Source organism: Physcomitrium patens, chromosome 24 (assembly GCF_059467195.1).
Source record: "Physcomitrium patens ecotype Gransden chromosome 24, ASM5946719v1, whole genome shotgun sequence".
In the NCBI taxonomy this organism is placed as follows: Eukaryota; Viridiplantae; Streptophyta; class Bryopsida; order Funariales; family Funariaceae; genus Physcomitrium; species Physcomitrium patens.
Window position 1 is genome coordinate 9211296 of NC_143433.1, and position 19093 is coordinate 9230388.

Here is a 19093-nt window from a genome sequence, read left to right on the forward strand (position 1 = left end):
TGGCTGTTGCTGAAAGTGAACTCTTATTCATTTTTGCTTGCAAACAAGAGACTCACCATAATAGAACCTTTCTTCCTCTTCTACTTCTAAAGTTAGGAAATATATACACAACTACGCATTGCAATTGCAATTTAAAAGCTGTGTGAGTTAACAGAGGTGGTCAAGGGTGAAGGCACCACACAACCTCAACTCCAAGCATTTACACAAGAATCTCCTACTAATGTACAATGTTAATTGTAACGTCAATGTGACGCACTTCCTACTAATGTACAATATTAGTTAATTGTAACGTCAATGTGACCCACACGAAGATGAACGGAACAAAATTGGGAGGTGAAGCAGTGTCAACTAGCAAGAGGCGCGAGCGGGGAAGGGCCCTGGTGTGCCGGTCCAGCCTTGAACGCATTCCAACAAAGGAGCCACCAATTGGCCTGCAGAAATGGCATTGAACACCTTCTCAATCTCTTGCCCAGGAGACACCGTCCTCTGCCCGGACAGGAGCTGCGTCTTCAAGTCTCCGCGCACTAGCTTGTATAATGGATACGTCCTACAGTCTTGAATCCTGTTGGGAACCGAGGATAGTCCCTTTGTGTCATATGCTTCTCGCACCGCGGGCACCACACGGCTCAGCTGCAGCTTCAGCTCTGCCTCAAACACTGGAATCTGCCTAAACACTGCGTTGGAGGTCTCCTTGTCGGCACTCTTCAAGGCACGGCTCACCAGCACCCCTCGCAGTTTCTCCATTAGAGGGTATGAATCACTGGTGGAATCGTCGATGTAGCTGAACACCGGCTGACGATCCACTACCATCAGTAGTTCCTTTTCGCAGAAGCGTGATGGCAGCAGTGATCCGTCGCTGCCCATGAAGAGCGTCTTCTTGGCCACCTGTGTCACTACTTGCTTCACGGCCGACTGCATGGTCTCTTCGACATGACGCAGGTCGACAGCCTGGCACAAGCCTACCAAGAAGGTGGCGCTCATGAGCTTGAGAATCTCCATGGCTTCCTCCGTTTTGCGGGCTGACACCAATCCCAGTGAGTTCACATCTTGGTTGTGTTGCTCCGCGCTTTGGACATGGGTGGTGACCGGGTTGGCTAGGTAGTTAATCTCAGATAAGTACGAGGCCATGGCGATCTCTGCCCCTTTCATGCCGTAATCCAGGCTGGGGTTGGGTCCCCCGCTCAAATTGGACGGTAATCCGTTGTTGTAGTAGTCGTTCACAAGTTCGGAGAATTGTGCGAACATGAGCTTAGCGATGGCGGCCAGCGCCAGGCGCGTGTTGTCCATAGACACGCCGATGGGCGTGCCCTGGAAGTTGCCGCCGTGCAGGGCGATGCCCCTGGCAGCGTCGATGATGGGATTGTCGTTCACAGAGTTGATCTCCCGCTCGATGGCGTGGGTGGCGTTGCGGATGACCTCCACCTGAGGGCCCAGCCACTGCGGGGAAGTTCGCAGCGCGTATCTGTCCTGCTTGGGCTTGCGCAGGGGGTCGGTCTCATTGAACTTGGCGGCAGCCTTCATGAAGGAACTCCCGTCCAGCACCCACTCCATGACAGCCGCAGCTTCCATCTGTCCGGGGTGGTGCTTCAGCTTGTGAGTCAGGGGGTCGGCAAATTCGGGCTTGCCCTGCATTACCTCGCAAAAGAGCGCGGACAGAACCTCGGCGAGCAACACCATGATGTTGGCATCGTAGCACACGGTGGAAGCGAGGGCGGAACCGACTGCGGTGCCGTTGACAAGGGCGAGCCCTTCCTTGGGCGCCAGCTCGAAGGGCTTCTCCACGCCTGCGATGCGCAAGGCCTCCAGCGCGGAAACCTCTCGTCCGTCCTCGGTGACGGCTTTGGAATTGGGGCGACCGGTAAGCAGGCCGGCGATATACGACAAGGGGACGAGGTCGCCGGATGCCGTGATGGTACCCCGCAAGGGCAACTTGGGGGTGACGTGCGCGTTGAGTAGCTTCTCCATAGCTTGGAGGATCTCCCAGCGGATGCCAGAATAGCCCTGCATCAGCGTGTTGGTACGCACTAGCATCGCCGCTCGGGCAGTCTCGGATGGCAGGGAGTTACCCTTGCTGAGGACTCCCGCATTCAGGAAGCGGATGAGTTCGCGCTGGAGCTCCACTCCTTGCTGCGTGCGACGATGAGAGGTCGCTCCGAACCCGGTGGTAACGCCGTAGATGTCACCTCCGCCCATGATCCTGTCGAGCACCCAGTTGGAGCTCTCGTCCACTCTACTCTTGGCATTGGCAGCATCGAGCACGACATGCACGTCGGGTCTGCGAGCAACGGCTGCTACCTGAGGTACGGTGAGGGTGGCTCCCTCGATCATGACCTGGGTGGCATTTTGGTAAGTGTCGACCATCCGCTTGATTTCTTCGAGGTGGCTGCATTCCATGGCCTTGGCGGTCTTGGCCCAGTTGAGAGGATCCGCACCATGACTCACTTAAACCTCAATATCTCTCAGTTCAATTATTGAAGACCTGCAATTACAAGTCGAGATCACTGGGTGCGCGGAGCTACTGTGATGTACTGAGAGTTCGAAGTCGTTGAACGCCTACTTCAACAATCTCAATTCAAGCATCAGTAAAAAAAATTCACCTATAGATCTGCAACAAAACTCTCGAAATCACTCAAAACATAAACCCCATTTTATTTCATAAAACCCAAGTCATCCGAAAAATAACTCAACTTTGCAAAGCTCTTACAAATTCATATCAACTCCAAATCACCCAAAATCAACGCCCATAGAAATTCTATCCAACCTTCTCTCCAACCCCACTCTCTGATCTGCCAAAGAGTCCCGGAGTCGTCGTCAAGACTCGGTTTTGTGCCTCAAGGTCTGATTTCCACCCTGGTTCATAACCGGGTCTCTCCGGGTATCAATATCTAGTTTTTCTAAGTAATTTTTTTCTAGAATTTACTCTTAACTTTCTTCTAAAGATTCCTATATGATTTATTTTCTCAATCTACTTTGATTTGCCTTACTTATGGTACTACAAAGTAAGTAGAAATCACCTTTCTAAAAGGCAGCATTGATACCTTTTAATTTTTCTATCCCTTTGGCTATTAACTATATTTCTAAGATAATTTGTTCTAATACTTTGAACTAAGATCTCTTAAATTATAATAATCTCCACACTCTTTCATCTATTAATCGTGTTATATCATGACATCTATCCTCCCGAGTGCATCCTCAGACATGCGCCAACGATTCTTCAATATGTTGATGTAGAATGTTCTTTATGTCACGGACCAAAAATACAAACAAGAAATCTAAACAAGAAGTTCAAGAAGAAATGACAAGAACTAGATTATCGGATGAGTGTGAAATTCAACGCCAAGAGGATTGAGCTAGAGCTTCAAGAGATGTGTTGTCGAAAGCGAAGAACTCTTCACCTCGACTTATATATACTGACTTGGCCTATGGTTCTAAGGAAGCGCATCAAGAAGCTTCCCAAGAACTATGAAGCTTCTCGAGCAACTACCCATGAAAATAGAGCTATGAAGCTTCTCAAGTAACTTCCTAGAATCTACTAGAATATTCTAAGAATCTTCTAGAGCCTTCTAAGGGAATCTTTAGGGAATCTTCATAGAATCTTTAGGAAATCTTTAAAGAATATTCTAAGAAAATATTCAAAGAATCTGGCGGAAGTTTCTAGAGACTTCTTTCTAGAAGGTTCTAGAAACTTGTCTCTAAAAGGTCTAAGGACTATGTCCCTAACATCACCTCTCCTTTAGCTTCGAGGTCTCAGAGAAGCAATGTTATCGTCGATCAATACCAACGCAAGAAAATGAAGATCGTCGCATAACCTCTCGCTATGGCTCAATTGTTGTTCACGAGGGCAAGTGATTCAATGGTCCTTGAAGCCCCGGTAGTGGCCCACGCCTTCAACTTCTGACCCAGTTTGAACCTCCGTGTCTTCATTGTGAAATTGTCCTACAAACACTCCTTCTAGCTGACCATTGTAGGCAGGCTCGACCTCAAATACAATCACCAGCGATTTGTTGCTCAGAATCCTTCGACGTCGTCGTGGTGCAGGCGATTCTTCATCTCGCGGTCGTCTTCGTGAGCTAGTTGCTTGAGATGACATGACAAGTGTAGTATCTTAGCTATCCATATTCAAAGGCTAAAACAATAAGAACAAACTTGGGCTACTAACAAAGTTCTACGCTATCTTGGAGAGAATGACTACATCAACTATGGATTTTGGTGGTGCTCTCTCTTCTTTTTCGTTTTTACGGATGAGCAAGCTTGAAGAAGCTATCGTCGAACCGGCTTGGGTTTCTCGGGATATCGTCGATGAAACTCCTGTAGCCTTTTGCGGCGCATTCGCGAGATTTTTGGTCGGCTCCCATATTCGTTCATTAATATCGTAACCGCTCCAATGCACAAAGTATTCTAATTTACCCCGTCTTTGTCGTGAATCCAGGACCTTTTCCACCTCGTATTCTTTGTGGTTCTCTATTTCTATGCTTTAGGTGGTGGACATTATCTCTTCCATGGGAAAAGACGATTTTCGATAAGGCTCCAACAAAGAAACATGAAAGACAGGATGTACCTTCATAGTTCGGTAACTGCACGATACGCTGGAGAGATTGATCCGCTACGGATAACAAATGGTCCCAATCTCCGATAGTCCAATTTCTCACATGGCCGCTTGGTCTTAATATTTCGTCGAAGCGACCAAACTTTGTCTCCAATCGTGAATTTAGGTGCCGATTCGAAATTTGTCCACGGACGCCAGTAAGATTCTTGGGCAGTTTACAATTGAAGCTTCAATGTAGTTTGAAGTTGCGAAAGCTCCTTCACCAATCCTTCAGCTGCCGGATTGTTAATCGTTGACGAACTCCATAAGTCAAGCTTTGGATGGTATCCATAATTGGAAAAGAATGGCGTTTGTTGAGTTGACGCATGAAGGGTGTTGTTATATGCGAACTCGGCTAGCGGTAGATATGCGGCCCAATCATCTTGTTGATAGTTGATGGTGCAACGTAAATATTGCTCTAAAACTTGATTCACCCGTTCTGTTTGGCCGTCCGTTTGAGGATGAAATGCCGAAGAAAGCTTGATATCCACCTTCAATATCTCAAAAAGAGATTTCCAAAACTTTGACACAAACTGGGTTCCTCGATCCGATACGATATCATCTGATAGACTATGATATCGATACACATTATCAAGGTGGGTGCGTCCACTTTGGGCGAGGGCAGCGAGTTCGGATTCTTCATTGGCTTCGGACCAGGACTGACACTGGAAGTGCTTGTGCTCCGCGCCGCTCCCAACTCCGCTTAGATTCCACCCCACCTCTCCTTTTTACTCCCCATCCTCACCAATTTGTATCATATCATATTATTGCATTGCATAGCGTAGCATAGAAGTGTGCAATTCAATTTCAATAGTATTCCTTCCTGAGCTAGAGTTCGCGCTTAATTTTAAAAGCGAAATCAGGTTATCGAATCAACCTAACGTTCTTGCTTCAGCGAGCTCTTTACACACGCTAAAATCTAGGGTTCCACTGTTTCGTATCCAGAACCTGAACGAGCTGGCGCCTGTGGGTATATTTCTCTCGCTGTGCTAAATTGGCAGTGCATCTACTCTAGCGTTCTTATTGTTCACTCAATTTATTTCTGGAAGACAGGAGTTTGGCAATGTATGGTCACAATGCAATCAGAGGTGCGAAGTACAGTCTTATTTAGAAAATTTAGGTTGGAAGAAGATGAAGTGGGAGTGTCTAGTGCGCATTGTGCCGATGGATCTGAAATTCAGGAATGTAATTCATCGGTGAATCTCCGGACCATGTGTTCGTTTGAGCTTTTATATTTGCAGCCTCTAATTCAGCTGCGATTGTTCGACACTACCCACTGTTTCTTTGAGCTGTTTCTCGTCACTTTTGAATCTCTTGCTGTAGCATTGGAAACTGAGAAGAGTCTGCAAGGAATTGGCTCTTATTTGGTTGGTTGCATTGAACTCATGGTATCATGGTAGCATGGCCCAGCCAACAATTCATGAAAACTGTGATTTGTTGTCTGTCGGTCATTGAGAAAGTTAATCCTCCACCGGTTTGACCAAATTCTCAAAATTCAAATGTAGTTGGAATATGTTAAATGGTGTGGTATTCAAGACATTTTGGGCTTGGTGTAACATAAAATTCAAATATTAGGCATGGTGTGATGGAATATCCAAATTTTGGACATGGTGCAATATAATATCCAAGTCTTGGGCATGGAATAATATAATATCCAAATTTTGGGCATGGTGTAAAGCACATTGGGTTAATAATATATATGGTTAAAATCATCTTCTAGCAAATTCATGATCTTGTCTAATCTTAAAGTTTTGAAAACAACTATATCTTGTGCTAATGATAACATTCAAATTAACCAATACTTGAACAAATTCATGATCATTTGGCGCACCAATAGGGAAGCTTGGACAGAACAAAAGCAAAGTCACAAAATAAAGGGAAGATCATCACATCAATCGCTAAACATCCATCCTCTTGAAACTCCACTAAACATTCAAAGACATCTAAACAAATTAGAACAATCCATGACCACTCAAGTAAATGTCTTGGTTGTTGCTGAAGTGAACTCTTATTCATTTTTTTTTGCTTGCAAACAATGGAACCTTTCTTCCTCTTCTACTTCTAAAGTTAGGAAATATATACACAACTACTACGCATTGCAATTGAAAAACTCTTCATGGATTGCAGCGCTTTATGCTTTAAGCCCTTAATAGAGGTCAAGGGTGAAGGCGCCACACAACCTCAACTTCAAGCATTTACACAAGAATCTCCTACAAGTCCCTACTAATGTACAATATTAAGTGTAACTTCAATGTGACGCAGTTCCTACTCATGTACAATATGAATTGTAACGTCAATGTGACGCGAGAAGATGAATCGAAGAATGATGACAAAATTGGGAGGTGAAGCAGTGTCAACTAGCAAGAGGCGCGAGCGGAAGGGCCCTGGTGTGCCTGTCCAGCCTTGAACGCATTCCAACAAAGGAGCCACCAATTGGCCTGCAGAAATGGCATTGAACACCTTCTCAATCTCTTGCCCAGGAGACACCGTCCTCTGCCCGGACAGGAGCTGCGTCTTCAAGTCTCCGCGCACTAGCTTGTATAATGGATACGTCCTACAGTCTTGAATCCTGTTGGGAACCGAGGATAGTCCCTTTGTGTCATATGCTTCTCGCACCGCGGGCACCACACGGCTCAGCTGCAGCTTCAGCTCTGCCTCGAACACTGGAATCTGCCTAAACACTGCGTTGGAGGTCTCCTTGTCGGCACTCTTCAAGGCACGGCTCACCAGCACCCCTCGCAGTTTCTCCATTAGAGGGTATGAATCACTGGTGGAATCGTCGATGTAGCTGAACACCGGCTGACGATCCACTACCATCAGTAGTTCCTTTTCGCAGAAGCGTGATGGCAGCAGTGATCCGTCGCTGCCCATGAAGAGCGTCTTCTTGGCCACCTGTGTCACTACTTGCTTCACGGCCGACTGCATGGTCTCTTCGACATGACGCAGGTCGACAGCCTGGCACAAGCCTACCAAGAAGGTGGCGCTCATGAGCTTGAGAATCTCCATGGCTTCCTCCGTTTTGCGGGCTGACACCAATCCCAGTGAGTTCACATCTTGGTTGTGTTGCTCCGCGCTTTGGACATGGGTGGTGACCGGGTTGGCTAGGTAGTTAATCTCAGATAAGTACGAGGCCATGGCGATCTCTGCCCCTTTCATGCCGTAATCCAGGCTGGGGTTGGGTCCCCCGCTCAAATTGGACGGTAATCCGTTGTTGTAGTAGTCGTTCACAAGTTCGGAGAATTGTGCGAACATGAGCTTAGCGATGGCGGCCAGCGCCAGGCGCGTGTTGTCCATAGACACGCCGATGGGCGTGCCCTGGAAGTTGCCGCCGTGCAGGGCGATGCCCCTGGCAGCGTCGATGATGGGATTGTCGTTCACAGAGTTGATCTCCCGCTCGATGGCGTGGGTGGCGTTGCGGATGACCTCCACCTGAGGGCCCAGCCACTGCGGGGAAGTTCGCAGCGCGTATCTGTCCTGCTTGGGCTTGCGCAGGGGTCGGTCTCATTGAACTTGGCGGCAGCCTTCATGAAGGAACTCCCGTCCAGCACCCACTCCATGACAGCCGCAGCTTCCATCTGTCCGGGGTGGTGCTTCAGCTTGTGAGTCAGGGGGTCGGCAAATTCGGGCTTGCCCTGCATTACCTCGCAAAAGAGCGCGGACAGAACCTCGGCGAGCAACACCATGATGTTGGCATCGTAGCACACGGTGGAAGCGAGGGCGGAACCGACTGCGGTGCCGTTGACAAGGGCGAGCCCTTCCTTGGGCGCCAGCTCGAAGGGCTTCTCCACGCCTGCGATGCGCAAGGCCTCCAGCGCGGAAACCTCTCGTCCGTCCTCGGTGACGGCTTTGGAATTGGGGCGACCGGTAAGCAGGCCGGCGATATACGACAAGGGGACGAGGTCGCCGGATGCCGTGATGGTACCCCGCAAGGGCAACTTGGGGGTGACGTGCGCGTTGAGTAGCTTCTCCATAGCTTGGAGGATCTCCCAGCGGATGCCAGAATAGCCCTGCATCAGCGTGTTGGTACGCACTAGCATCGCCGCTCGGGCAGTCTCGGATGGCAGGGAGTTACCCTTGCTGAGGACTCCCGCATTCAGGAAGCGGATGAGTTCGCGCTGGAGCTCCACTCCTTGCTGCGTGCGACGATGAGAGGTCGCTCCGAACCCGGTGGTAACGCCGTAGATGTCACCTCCGCCCATGATCCTGTCGAGCACCCAGTTGGAGCTCTCGTCCACTCTACTCTTGGCATTGGCAGCATCGAGCACGACATGCACGTCAGGTCTGCGAGCAATGGCTGCTACCTGAGGTACAGTGAGGGTGGCTCCCTCGATCATGACCTGGGTGGCATTTTGGTAAGTGTCGACCATCCGCTTGATTTCTTCGAGGTGGCTGCATTCCATGGCCTTGGCGGTCTTGGCCCAGTTGAGAGGATCCGCACCATGAACTGCTCCATTACCGAGTAGGCCAATGCAGTACGGAGATGTGCTGTCATCAAGCATCATGTCTGAAGATGCCGCATCAATTTGCTCACCTGATCCGACGACATTAAGCTCCCCAGCTCGTGGTGCCATTGTTGGTATTGAAGACCTGCAATTACGCTATCTGTCGAGATCTACTGGGTGCGCGGAGCTACGCAAGACTGCGATGTACTGAGAGTTCGGAGTCGTGCCTGAACGCCTACTTCAGGAAACAATCTCAACCAAGCAGCAGTAGCAAGCTTTGCTGATCTTTCAAGAGATGGGAGGTGAATCAATTGCTGAAGGGTGGGATGCAGGCCCTGTCCGGCATTCGCTGCTTGAGTGGGCCTCAGGGCGAAGTGAAGATTAATGAGATTCGGGGAATGCTCTTTATGCAACTAATGCCTCTGGCTAGAGCGCGGTGTTCCCCGTCGAAAGGTATTCTAGCGGCTGGCCCTAGTCCAAAAAGGTGGGTATATTGCGGTGAAAACAGTCCGAGGTGGCGATGAAATGTTGAAAGTGGTGCCCTTCCTGGACCTATGAGCCTCCTGGTGCCACATGAAGGTTGAGAGTCCTCCAGATTGGTTCATGATACACGGTTGTTGAAATTTAGTTCGCCTGTCGTTTACTTCAACACTAGGTCAAACTACAATTCCCCTCATGTTCTTGTCGGTGATTCGCAGGTTCTCTGGGGTGGACCCAGTTTCTATTGGAGGAAAGTCGGACGCGTGTTCTTGTTTGGAAAGACGAAGGCGCTGCGATTCTTCGTGGTCTTCAGCCTGACTCTCAGAGTCTCCCAGTCACGCTGGTCTGCTGGAGTGGATCGTTTCGCTGATGTCAAAACTGACCAAAATATAAGATTTCAAAGGGCCAAGTCAAGACCATGAGTTCTGTGCAAATTTCGATTGCGAACTTCAAAAATTGTCGTGCAATTGTGAAATTCAAAACTCGCCTCTAGATGGCATGTGTACACATGGAGTAGCAGAGTGGTGGGGTGAAAGCAGAAAAAAGGTCAACCGCTTTCAACAGCAATGACTCCACAGAAAGTTCCTGATGAAAGTGCCAACATCGCGATGCTCGTAAAGGGCACACGCTGTGCATGAAATAGCAGGGTCGATACGAGCTTCAAAACGGAAGTCGCCACCCAACTACACCGTCTATCATTTCTCTGGCAATCTCTCCGATCGTTGTACTCAAGTTACTTACGAAAATAAACTAGCTCGTGGCGAACTCAGAGAGTGGGGTGTCTCCGCAGATCCCAACTGGTAGCATAACTGATCCGGTGCGTAGAACAACCTCTCTTGTTGCAGGATTAGCAAACAGACAAAGTCGGAATACGTTTGGCAGCACAGATTGAGAACTAGAGCGAGGAAATCGACCGGGGTTGTCCAATGGCTTCTGCTGGGGATGTTACGAGGGCCGCGCTTCCCAGGGCCCAGCCCCGCGCTGAAGGGCCGGCCTGCGTGCTAGGCATCGGCACTGCGGTGCCTCCCGCGGAGTTCCTGCAGAGTGAGTACCCCGACTTCTTCTTCAACATCACCAATTGCGGCGAGAAGGAAGCCCTGAAGGCCAAATTCAAGCGCATCTGTGACAAGTCGGGCATCAGGAAGCGCCACATGTTCCTCACGGAGGAGGTGCTCAAGGCCAACCCAGGCATCTGCACGTACATGGAGCCCTCCCTGAACGTCCGCCACGACATCGTGGTCGTCCAGGTCCCCAAGCTCGCCGCCGAGGCCGCCCAGAGGGCCATCAAGGAATGGGGCGGCCGCAAGTCCGACATTACCCACATCGTCTTCGCCACCACCTCGGGCGTCAACATGCCCGGAGCCGACCACGCCCTGGCCAAGCTGCTCGGCCTGAAGCCCACTGTGAAGCGTGTCATGATGTACCAAACCGGGTGTTTCGGCGGTGCATCCGTGCTCAGAGTGGCCAAGGATCTAGCCGAAAACAACAAGGGCGCCAGAGTGCTGGCAGTAGCGAGCGAGGTGACCGCAGTCACATACCGAGCCCCGAGCGAGAACCACTTGGACGGGCTTGTGGGCTCAGCTCTGTTCGGCGATGGCGCCGGCGTGTACGTGGTTGGATCCGACCCCAAGCCTGAGGTAGAGAAGCCATTGTTCGAAGTGCACTGGGCTGGAGAGACCATCTTGCCAGAGAGTGACGGAGCCATCGATGGACATCTCACCGAAGCAGGGCTCATCTTCCACCTCATGAAGGATGTACCCGGGCTCATCTCCAAGAACATCGAGAAGTTTTTGAACGAGGCCAGGAAGCCAGTGGGATCACCGGCATGGAACGAGATGTTCTGGGCGGTGCATCCCGGAGGTCCAGCCATTCTCGATCAGGTGGAGGCGAAGCTGAAGCTGACGAAGGACAAGATGCAAGGGAGCAGGGACATATTGTCCGAGTTTGGCAACATGTCTAGCGCCTCTGTGCTGTTTGTGTTGGATCAGATTCGGCACAGGTCTGTGAAGATGGGTGCGTCCACTTTGGGCGAGGGCAGCGAGTTCGGATTCTTCATTGGCTTCGGACCAGGACTGACACTGGAAGTGCTTGTGCTCCGCGCCGCTCCCAACTCCGCTTAGATTCCACCCCACCTCTCCTTTTTACTCCCCATTCTCACCAATTTGTATCATATCATATTATTGCATAGCATTGCATAGCATAGCATAGCATAGCATAGCATAGAAGTGTGCAATTCAATTTCAATGGTATTGCTTCCTGAGCTAGAGTTCGCGCTTAATTTTAAAAGAGAAATCAGGTTATCGAATCAACCTACGTTCTTGCTTCAGCGAGCTCTTTACACACTCTGAAATCTAGGGTTCCACTGTTTCGTATCCGGAACCTGAACGATCTGGCGCCTGTGGGTATATTTCTCTCGCTGTGCTAAATTGGCAGTGCATCTACTCTAGCGTTCTTATTGTTCACTCAATTTATTTCTGGAAGACAGGAGTTTGGCAATGTATAGTCACAATGCAATCAGAGGTGCGAAGTACAGTCTTATTTAGAAAATTAGGCTGGAAGAAGATGAAGTGGGAGTGTGTAGTGCGCATTGTGCCGATGGATCTGAAATTCATCAGGAATGTAATTCATCGGTGAATCTCCGGACCATGTGTTCGTTTGAGCTTTTATAATTGCAGCCTCTAAGTCAGCTGCGATTGTTCGACACTACCCACTGTTTCTTTGAGCTGTTTCTCGTCACTTTTGAATCTGTTGCTGTAGCATTGGAAACTGAGAAGAGAAGGGTCTGCAAGGAATTGGTTGGTTGCATTGAACTCATGGTAGCATGGCCCAGCCAACAATTAATGAAAACTGTGATTTGTTGTCTGTCGGTCATTGAGAAAGTTAATCCTCCACCAGTTTCAGTGATATCTGGACACAAACAGTGGGTGTTTCACTAAATTCTCAAAATTCAAATGCAGTTGGAATGTGTTAAATGGTGTGGTATTCAAGACATTTTGGGCTTGGTGTAACATAAAATTCAAATATTAGGCATGGTGTGATGTAATATCCAAATTTTGGGCATGGTGGAATATAAAATCCAAATTTTGGGCATGGTGGAATATAATATCCAAATTTTGGGCATGGTGTAATATAACATCCAAAGTTTGGGCATGGTGGAATAAAACATCCAAAATTTTGGGCATGGTGTAATATAATATCCAAAATTTTGGGCCTGGTGTAACATGCATAGGGTTAATAAATAAGGTTAAAATCATCTGATCAGAAAATTTTGAAAACAGCTGTATCTTGTGCTAATGATAACATTCAAATTAACCAATGCTTGAACAAATTCATGAAAGTTTGGCACACCAATAGGGAAGCTTGGACACAACGGAAGCAAAGTCACAAAATAAAATAAAGGGAAGATCATCACATCAATCGCTGAACATCCATCCTCCTGAAACTCCACTAAACGTACAAAGACAGCTAAACAAATTTGAACAATCCATGACCACTCAAGTAGATGTCTTGGCTGTTGCTGAAAGTGAACTCTTATTCATTTTTGCTTGCAAACAAGAGACTCACCATAATAGAACCTTTCTTCCTCTTCTACTTCTAAAGTTAGGAAATATATACACAACTACGCATTGCAATTGCAATTTAAAAGCTGTGTGAGTTAACAGAGGTGGTCAAGGGTGAAGGCACCACACAACCTCAACTCCAAGCATTTACACAAGAATCTCCTACTAATGTACAATGTTAATTGTAACGTCAATGTGACGCACTTCCTACTAATGTACAATATTAGTTAATTGTAACGTCAATGTGACCCACACGAAGATGAACGGAACAAAATTGGGAGGTGAAGCAGTGTCAACTAGCAAGAGGCGCGAGCGGGGAAGGGCCCTGGTGTGCCGGTCCAGCCTTGAACGCATTCCAACAAAGGAGCCACCAATTGGCCTGCAGAAATGGCATTGAACACCTTCTCAATCTCTTGCCCAGGAGACACCGTCCTCTGCCCGGACAGGAGCTGCGTCTTCAAGTCTCCGCGCACTAGCTTGTATAATGGATACGTCCTACAGTCTTGAATCCTGTTGGGAACCGAGGATAGTCCCTTTGTGTCATATGCTTCTCGCACCGCGGGCACCACACGGCTCAGCTGCAGCTTCAGCTCTGCCTCAAACACTGGAATCTGCCTAAACACTGCGTTGGAGGTCTCCTTGTCGGCACTCTTCAAGGCACGGCTCACCAGCACCCCTCGCAGTTTCTCCATTAGAGGGTATGAATCACTGGTGGAATCGTCGATGTAGCTGAACACCGGCTGACGATCCACTACCATCAGTAGTTCCTTTTCGCAGAAGCGTGATGGCAGCAGTGATCCGTCGCTGCCCATGAAGAGCGTCTTCTTGGCCACCTGTGTCACTACTTGCTTCACGGCCGACTGCATGGTCTCTTCGACATGACGCAGGTCGACAGCCTGGCACAAGCCTACCAAGAAGGTGGCGCTCATGAGCTTGAGAATCTCCATGGCTTCCTCCGTTTTGCGGGCTGACACCAATCCCAGTGAGTTCACATCTTGGTTGTGTTGCTCCGCGCTTTGGACATGGGTGGTGACCGGGTTGGCTAGGTAGTTAATCTCAGATAAGTACGAGGCCATGGCGATCTCTGCCCCTTTCATGCCGTAATCCAGGCTGGGGTTGGGTCCCCCGCTCAAATTGGACGGTAATCCGTTGTTGTAGTAGTCGTTCACAAGTTCGGAGAATTGTGCGAACATGAGCTTAGCGATGGCGGCCAGCGCCAGGCGCGTGTTGTCCATAGACACGCCGATGGGCGTGCCCTGGAAGTTGCCGCCGTGCAGGGCGATGCCCCTGGCAGCGTCGATGATGGGATTGTCGTTCACAGAGTTGATCTCCCGCTCGATGGCGTGGGTGGCGTTGCGGATGACCTCCACCTGAGGGCCCAGCCACTGCGGGGAAGTTCGCAGCGCGTATCTGTCCTGCTTGGGCTTGCGCAGGGGTCGGTCTCATTGAACTTGGCGGCAGCCTTCATGAAGGAACTCCCGTCCAGCACCCACTCCATGACAGCCGCAGCTTCCATCTGTCCGGGGTGGTGCTTCAGCTTGTGAGTCAGGGGGTCGGCAAATTCGGGCTTGCCCTGCATTACCTCGCAAAAGAGCGCGGACAGAACCTCGGCGAGCAACACCATGATGTTGGCATCGTAGCACACGGTGGAAGCGAGGGCGGAACCGACTGCGGTGCCGTTGACAAGGGCGAGCCCTTCCTTGGGCGCCAGCTCGAAGGGCTTCTCCACGCCTGCGATGCGCAAGGCCTCCAGCGCGGAAACCTCTCGTCCGTCCTCGGTGACGGCTTTGGAATTGGGGCGACCGGTAAGCAGGCCGGCGATATACGACAAGGGGACGAGGTCGCCGGATGCCGTGATGGTACCCCGCAAGGGCAACTTGGGGGTGACGTGCGCGTTGAGTAGCTTCTCCATAGCTTGGAGGATCTCCCAGCGGATGCCAGAATAGCCCTGCATCAGCGTGTTGGTACGCACTAGCATCGCCGCTCGGGCAGTCTCGGATGGCAGGGAGTTACCCTTGCTGAGGACTCCCGCATTCAGGAAGCGGATGAGTTCGCGCTGGAGCTCCACTCCTTGCTGCGTGCGACGATGAGAGGTCGCTCCGAACCCGGTGGTAACGCCGTAGATGTCACCTCCGCCCATGATCCTGTCGAGCACCCAGTTGGAGCTCTCGTCCACTCTACTCTTGGCATTGGCAGCATCGAGCACGACATGCACGTCGGGTCTGCGAGCAACGGCTGCTACCTGAGGTACGGTGAGGGTGGCTCCTCGATCATGACCTGGGTGGCATTTTGGTAAGTGTCGACCATCCGCTTGATTTCTTCGAGGTGGCTGCATTCCATGGCCTTGGCGGTCTTGGCCCAGTTGAGAGGATCCGCACCATGAACTGCTCCATTACCGAGTAGGCCAATGCAGTACGGAGATGTGTTATCATCGAGCATCATCATGTCTGAAGATGCCGCATCAATTTGCTCACCTGATCCGACGACATTAAGCTCCCCAGCTCGTGGTGCCATTGTTGGTATTGAAGACCTGCAATTACACTATCTGTCGAGATCTACTGGGTGCGCGGAGCTACGCAAGACTGTGATGTACTGAGAGTTCGAAGTCGTGCCTGAACGCCTACTTCAGGAAACAATCTCAACCAAGCAGCAGTAGCAAACTTTGCTGATCTTTCAAGAGATGGGAGGTGAATCAATTGCTGAAGGGTGGGATGCAGGCCCTGTCCGGCATTCGCTGCTTGAATGGGCCTCAGGGCGAAGTGAAGATTAATGAGATTCGGGGAATGCTCTTTATGCAACTAATGCCTCTGGCTAGAGCGCGGTGTTCGCCGTCGAGAGGTATCCTAGCGGCTGGCCCTAGTCCATAAAGGTGGGTGTATTGCGGTGAAAGCAGTCCGAGGTGGCGTTGAAATGTTGAAAGTGGTGCCCTTCCTGGACCTATGAGCCTCCTGCTGCCACATGAAGGATGAGAGTCCTCCAGATTGGTTCATGATACACGGTTGTTTGAAATTTAGTTCGCCTGTTACTTCAACACTAGGTCAAACTACAATTCCCCTCATGTTCTTGTCGGTGATTCGCAGGTTCTCTGGGGTGGACCCAGTTTCTATTGGAGGAAAGTCGGACGCGTGTTCTTGTTTGGAATGACGAAGGCGCTGCGATTCTTCGTGGTCTTCAGCCTGACTCTCAGAGTCTCCCAGTCACGCTGGTGTGCTGGAATGGATCGTTCCGCTGATGTCGAAACTGACCAAAATATAAGATTTCAAAGGGCCAAGTCAAGACCAGGAGTTCTGTGCAAAACTCGATTGCGAAATTCAAAAATTGTCGTGCAATTGTGAAATTCAAAATTCGCCTCCAGACGGGATGTGTACACATGGAGTAGCAGAGTGGTGGGGTGAAAGCAGAAAAAAGGTCAACCGCTTTCAACAGCGATGACTCCGCAGAAAGTTCCTGATGAAAGTGCCAACATCGCGATGCTCTTAAAGGGCACACGCTGTGCATGAAAATAGCAGGGTCGATACGAGCTTGAAAACGGAAGTCGCCACCCAACTACACCGTCTATCATTTCTCTGGCAATCTCTCCGATCGTTGTACTCAAGTTACTTACGAAAATAAACTAGCTCGTGGCGAACTAAGAGAGTGGGGGTGTCTCCGCAGATCCCGACTGGTAGCATAACTGAATCGGTGCGTAGAACAACCTCTCTTGTTGCAGGATTAGCAGACAGACAAAGTCGGAATACGTTTGGCAGCACAGATTGAGAACTAGAGTGAGGAGATCGACCGGGGTTGTCCAATGGCTTCTGCTGGGGATGTTACGAGGGCCGCGCTTCCCAGGGCCCAGCCCCGCGCTGAAGGGCCAGCCTGCGTGCTAGGCATCGGCACTGCGGTGCCTCCCGCGGAGTTTCTGCAGAGTGAGTACCCCGACTTCTTCTTCAACATCACCAATTGCGGCGAGAAGGAAGCCCTGAAGGCCAAATTCAAGCGCATCTGTGACAAGTCGGGCATCAGGAAGCGCCACATGTTCCTCACGGAGGAGGTGCTCAAGGCCAACCCAGGCATCTGCACGTACATGGAGCCCTCCCTGAACGTCCGCCACGACATCGTGGTCGTCCAGGTCCCCAAGCTCGCCGCCGAGGCCGCCCAGAAGGCCATCAAGGAATGGGGCGGCCGCAAGTCCGACATTACCCACATCGTCTTCGCCACCACCTCGGGCGTCAACATGCCCGGAGCCGACCACGCCCTGGCCAAGCTGCTCGGCCTGAAGCCCACTGTGAAGCGTGTCATGATGTACCAAACCGGGTGTTTCGGCGGTGCATCCGTGCTCAGAGTGGCCAAGGATCTAGCCGAAAACAACAAGGGCGCCAGAGTGCTGGCAGTAGCGAGCGAGGTGACCGCAGTCACATACCGAGCCCCGAGCGAGAACCACTTGGACGGGCTTGTGGGCTCAGCTCTGTTCGGCGATGGCGCCGGCGTGTACGTGGTTGGATCCGACCCCAAGCCTGAGGTAGAGAAGCCATTGTTCGAAGTGCACTGGGCTGGAGAGACCATCTTGCCAGAGAGCGACGGAGCCATCGATGGACATCTCACCGAAGCGGGGCTCATCTTCCACCTCATGAAGGATGTACCCGGGCTCATCTCCAAGAACATCGAGAAGTTTTTGAACGAGGCCAGGAAGCCAGTGGGATCACCGGCATGGAACGAGATGTTCTGGGCGGTGCATCCCGGAGGTCCAGCCATTCTCGATCAGGTGGAGGCGAAGCTGAAGCTGACGAAGGACAAGATGCAAGGGAGCAGGGACATATTGTCCGAGTTTGGCAACATGTCTAGCGCCTCTGTGCTGTTTGTGTTGGATCAGATTCGGCACAGGTCTGTGAAGATGGGTGCGTCCACTTTGGGCGAGGGCAGCGAGTTCGGATTCTTCATTGGCTTCGGACCAGGACTGACACTGGAAGTGCTTGTGCTCCGCGCCGCTCCCAACTCCGCTTAGATTCCACCCCACCTCTCCTTTTTACTCCCCATTCTCACCAATTTGTATCATATCATATTATTGCATAGCATTGCATAGCATAGCATAGCATAGCATAGCATAGAAGTGTGCAATTCAATTTCAATGGTATTGCTTCCTGAGCTAGAGTTCGCGCTTAATTTTAAAAGAGAAATCAGGTTATCGAATCAACCTACGTTCTTGCTTCAGCGAGCTCTTTACACACTCTGAAATCTAGGGTTCCACTGTTTCGTATCCGGAACCTGAACGATCTGGCGCCTGTGGGTATATTTCTCTCGCTGTGCTAAATTGGCAGTGCATCTACTCTAGCGTTCTTATTGTTCACTCAATTTATTTCTGGAAGACAGGAGTTTGGCAATGTATAGTCACAATGCAATCAGAGGTGCGAAGTACAGTCTTATTTAGAAAATTAGGGCTGGAAGAAGATGAAGTGGGAGTGTGTAGTGCGCATTGTGCCGATGGATCTGAAATTCATCAGGAATGTAATTCATCGGTGAATCTCCGGACCATGTGTTCGTTTGAGCTTTTATAATTGCAGCCTCTAAGTCAGCTGCGATTGTTCGACACTACCCACTGTTTCTTTGAGCTGTTTCTCGTCACTTTTGAATCTGTTGCTGTAGCATTGGAAACTGAGAAGAGAAGGGTCTGCAAGGAATTGGTTGGTTGCATTGAACTCATGGTAGCATGGCCCAGCCAACAATTAATGAAAACTGTGATTTGTTGTCTGTCGGTCATTGAGAAAGTTAATCCTCCACCAGTTTCAGTGATATCTGGACACAAACAGTGGGTGTTTCACTAAATTCTCAAAATTCAAATGCAGTTGGAATGTGTTAAATGGTGTGGTATTCAAGACATTTTGGGCTTGGTGTAACATAAAATTCAAATATTAGGCATGGTGTGATGTAATATCCAAATTTTGGGCATGGTGGAATATAAAATCCAAATTTTGGGCATGGTGGAATATAATATCCAAATTTTGGGCATGGTGTAATATAACATCCAAAGTTTGGGCATGGTGGAATAA

At 50.0% G+C, this 19093-nt stretch overlaps 1 protein-coding gene and 4 pseudogenes across 4 annotated transcripts; 2 read left to right on the top strand and 3 right to left on the bottom strand.

Moving 5' to 3' along the window:
- Positions 1–4: 4 nt before the first annotated feature.
- LOC149986389 (phenylalanine ammonia-lyase-like) lies at positions 5–2452 on the bottom strand. The gene has a single exon (XM_090247240.1). The coding sequence runs from the start codon at positions 2392–2394 to the stop codon at positions 349–351; it is 2046 nt and encodes a 681-aa protein (XP_090103366.1). The 5' UTR covers positions 2395–2452; the 3' UTR covers positions 5–348.
- A 4229-nt stretch (positions 2453–6681) lies between these two features.
- Positions 6682–9156, bottom strand: LOC149986390 (phenylalanine ammonia-lyase pseudogene; annotated as a pseudogene).
- A 606-nt stretch (positions 9157–9762) lies between these two features.
- Positions 9763–12213, top strand: LOC149986391 (naringenin-chalcone synthase pseudogene; annotated as a pseudogene). The gene has a single exon (XR_016500784.1). The product of XR_016500784.1 is annotated as a naringenin-chalcone synthase pseudogene (transcript).
- An 806-nt stretch (positions 12214–13019) lies between these two features.
- On the bottom strand, positions 13020–15581 carry LOC149986392 (phenylalanine ammonia-lyase pseudogene; annotated as a pseudogene). Its single transcript, XR_016500766.1, has one exon. The product of XR_016500766.1 is annotated as a phenylalanine ammonia-lyase pseudogene (transcript).
- Positions 15360–18638, top strand: LOC149986393 (naringenin-chalcone synthase pseudogene; annotated as a pseudogene). The gene is made up of 2 exons (XR_016500783.1): positions 15360–15936; positions 16148–18638. The product of XR_016500783.1 is annotated as a naringenin-chalcone synthase pseudogene (transcript).
- The last annotated feature ends 455 nt before the right edge of the window (positions 18639–19093 follow it).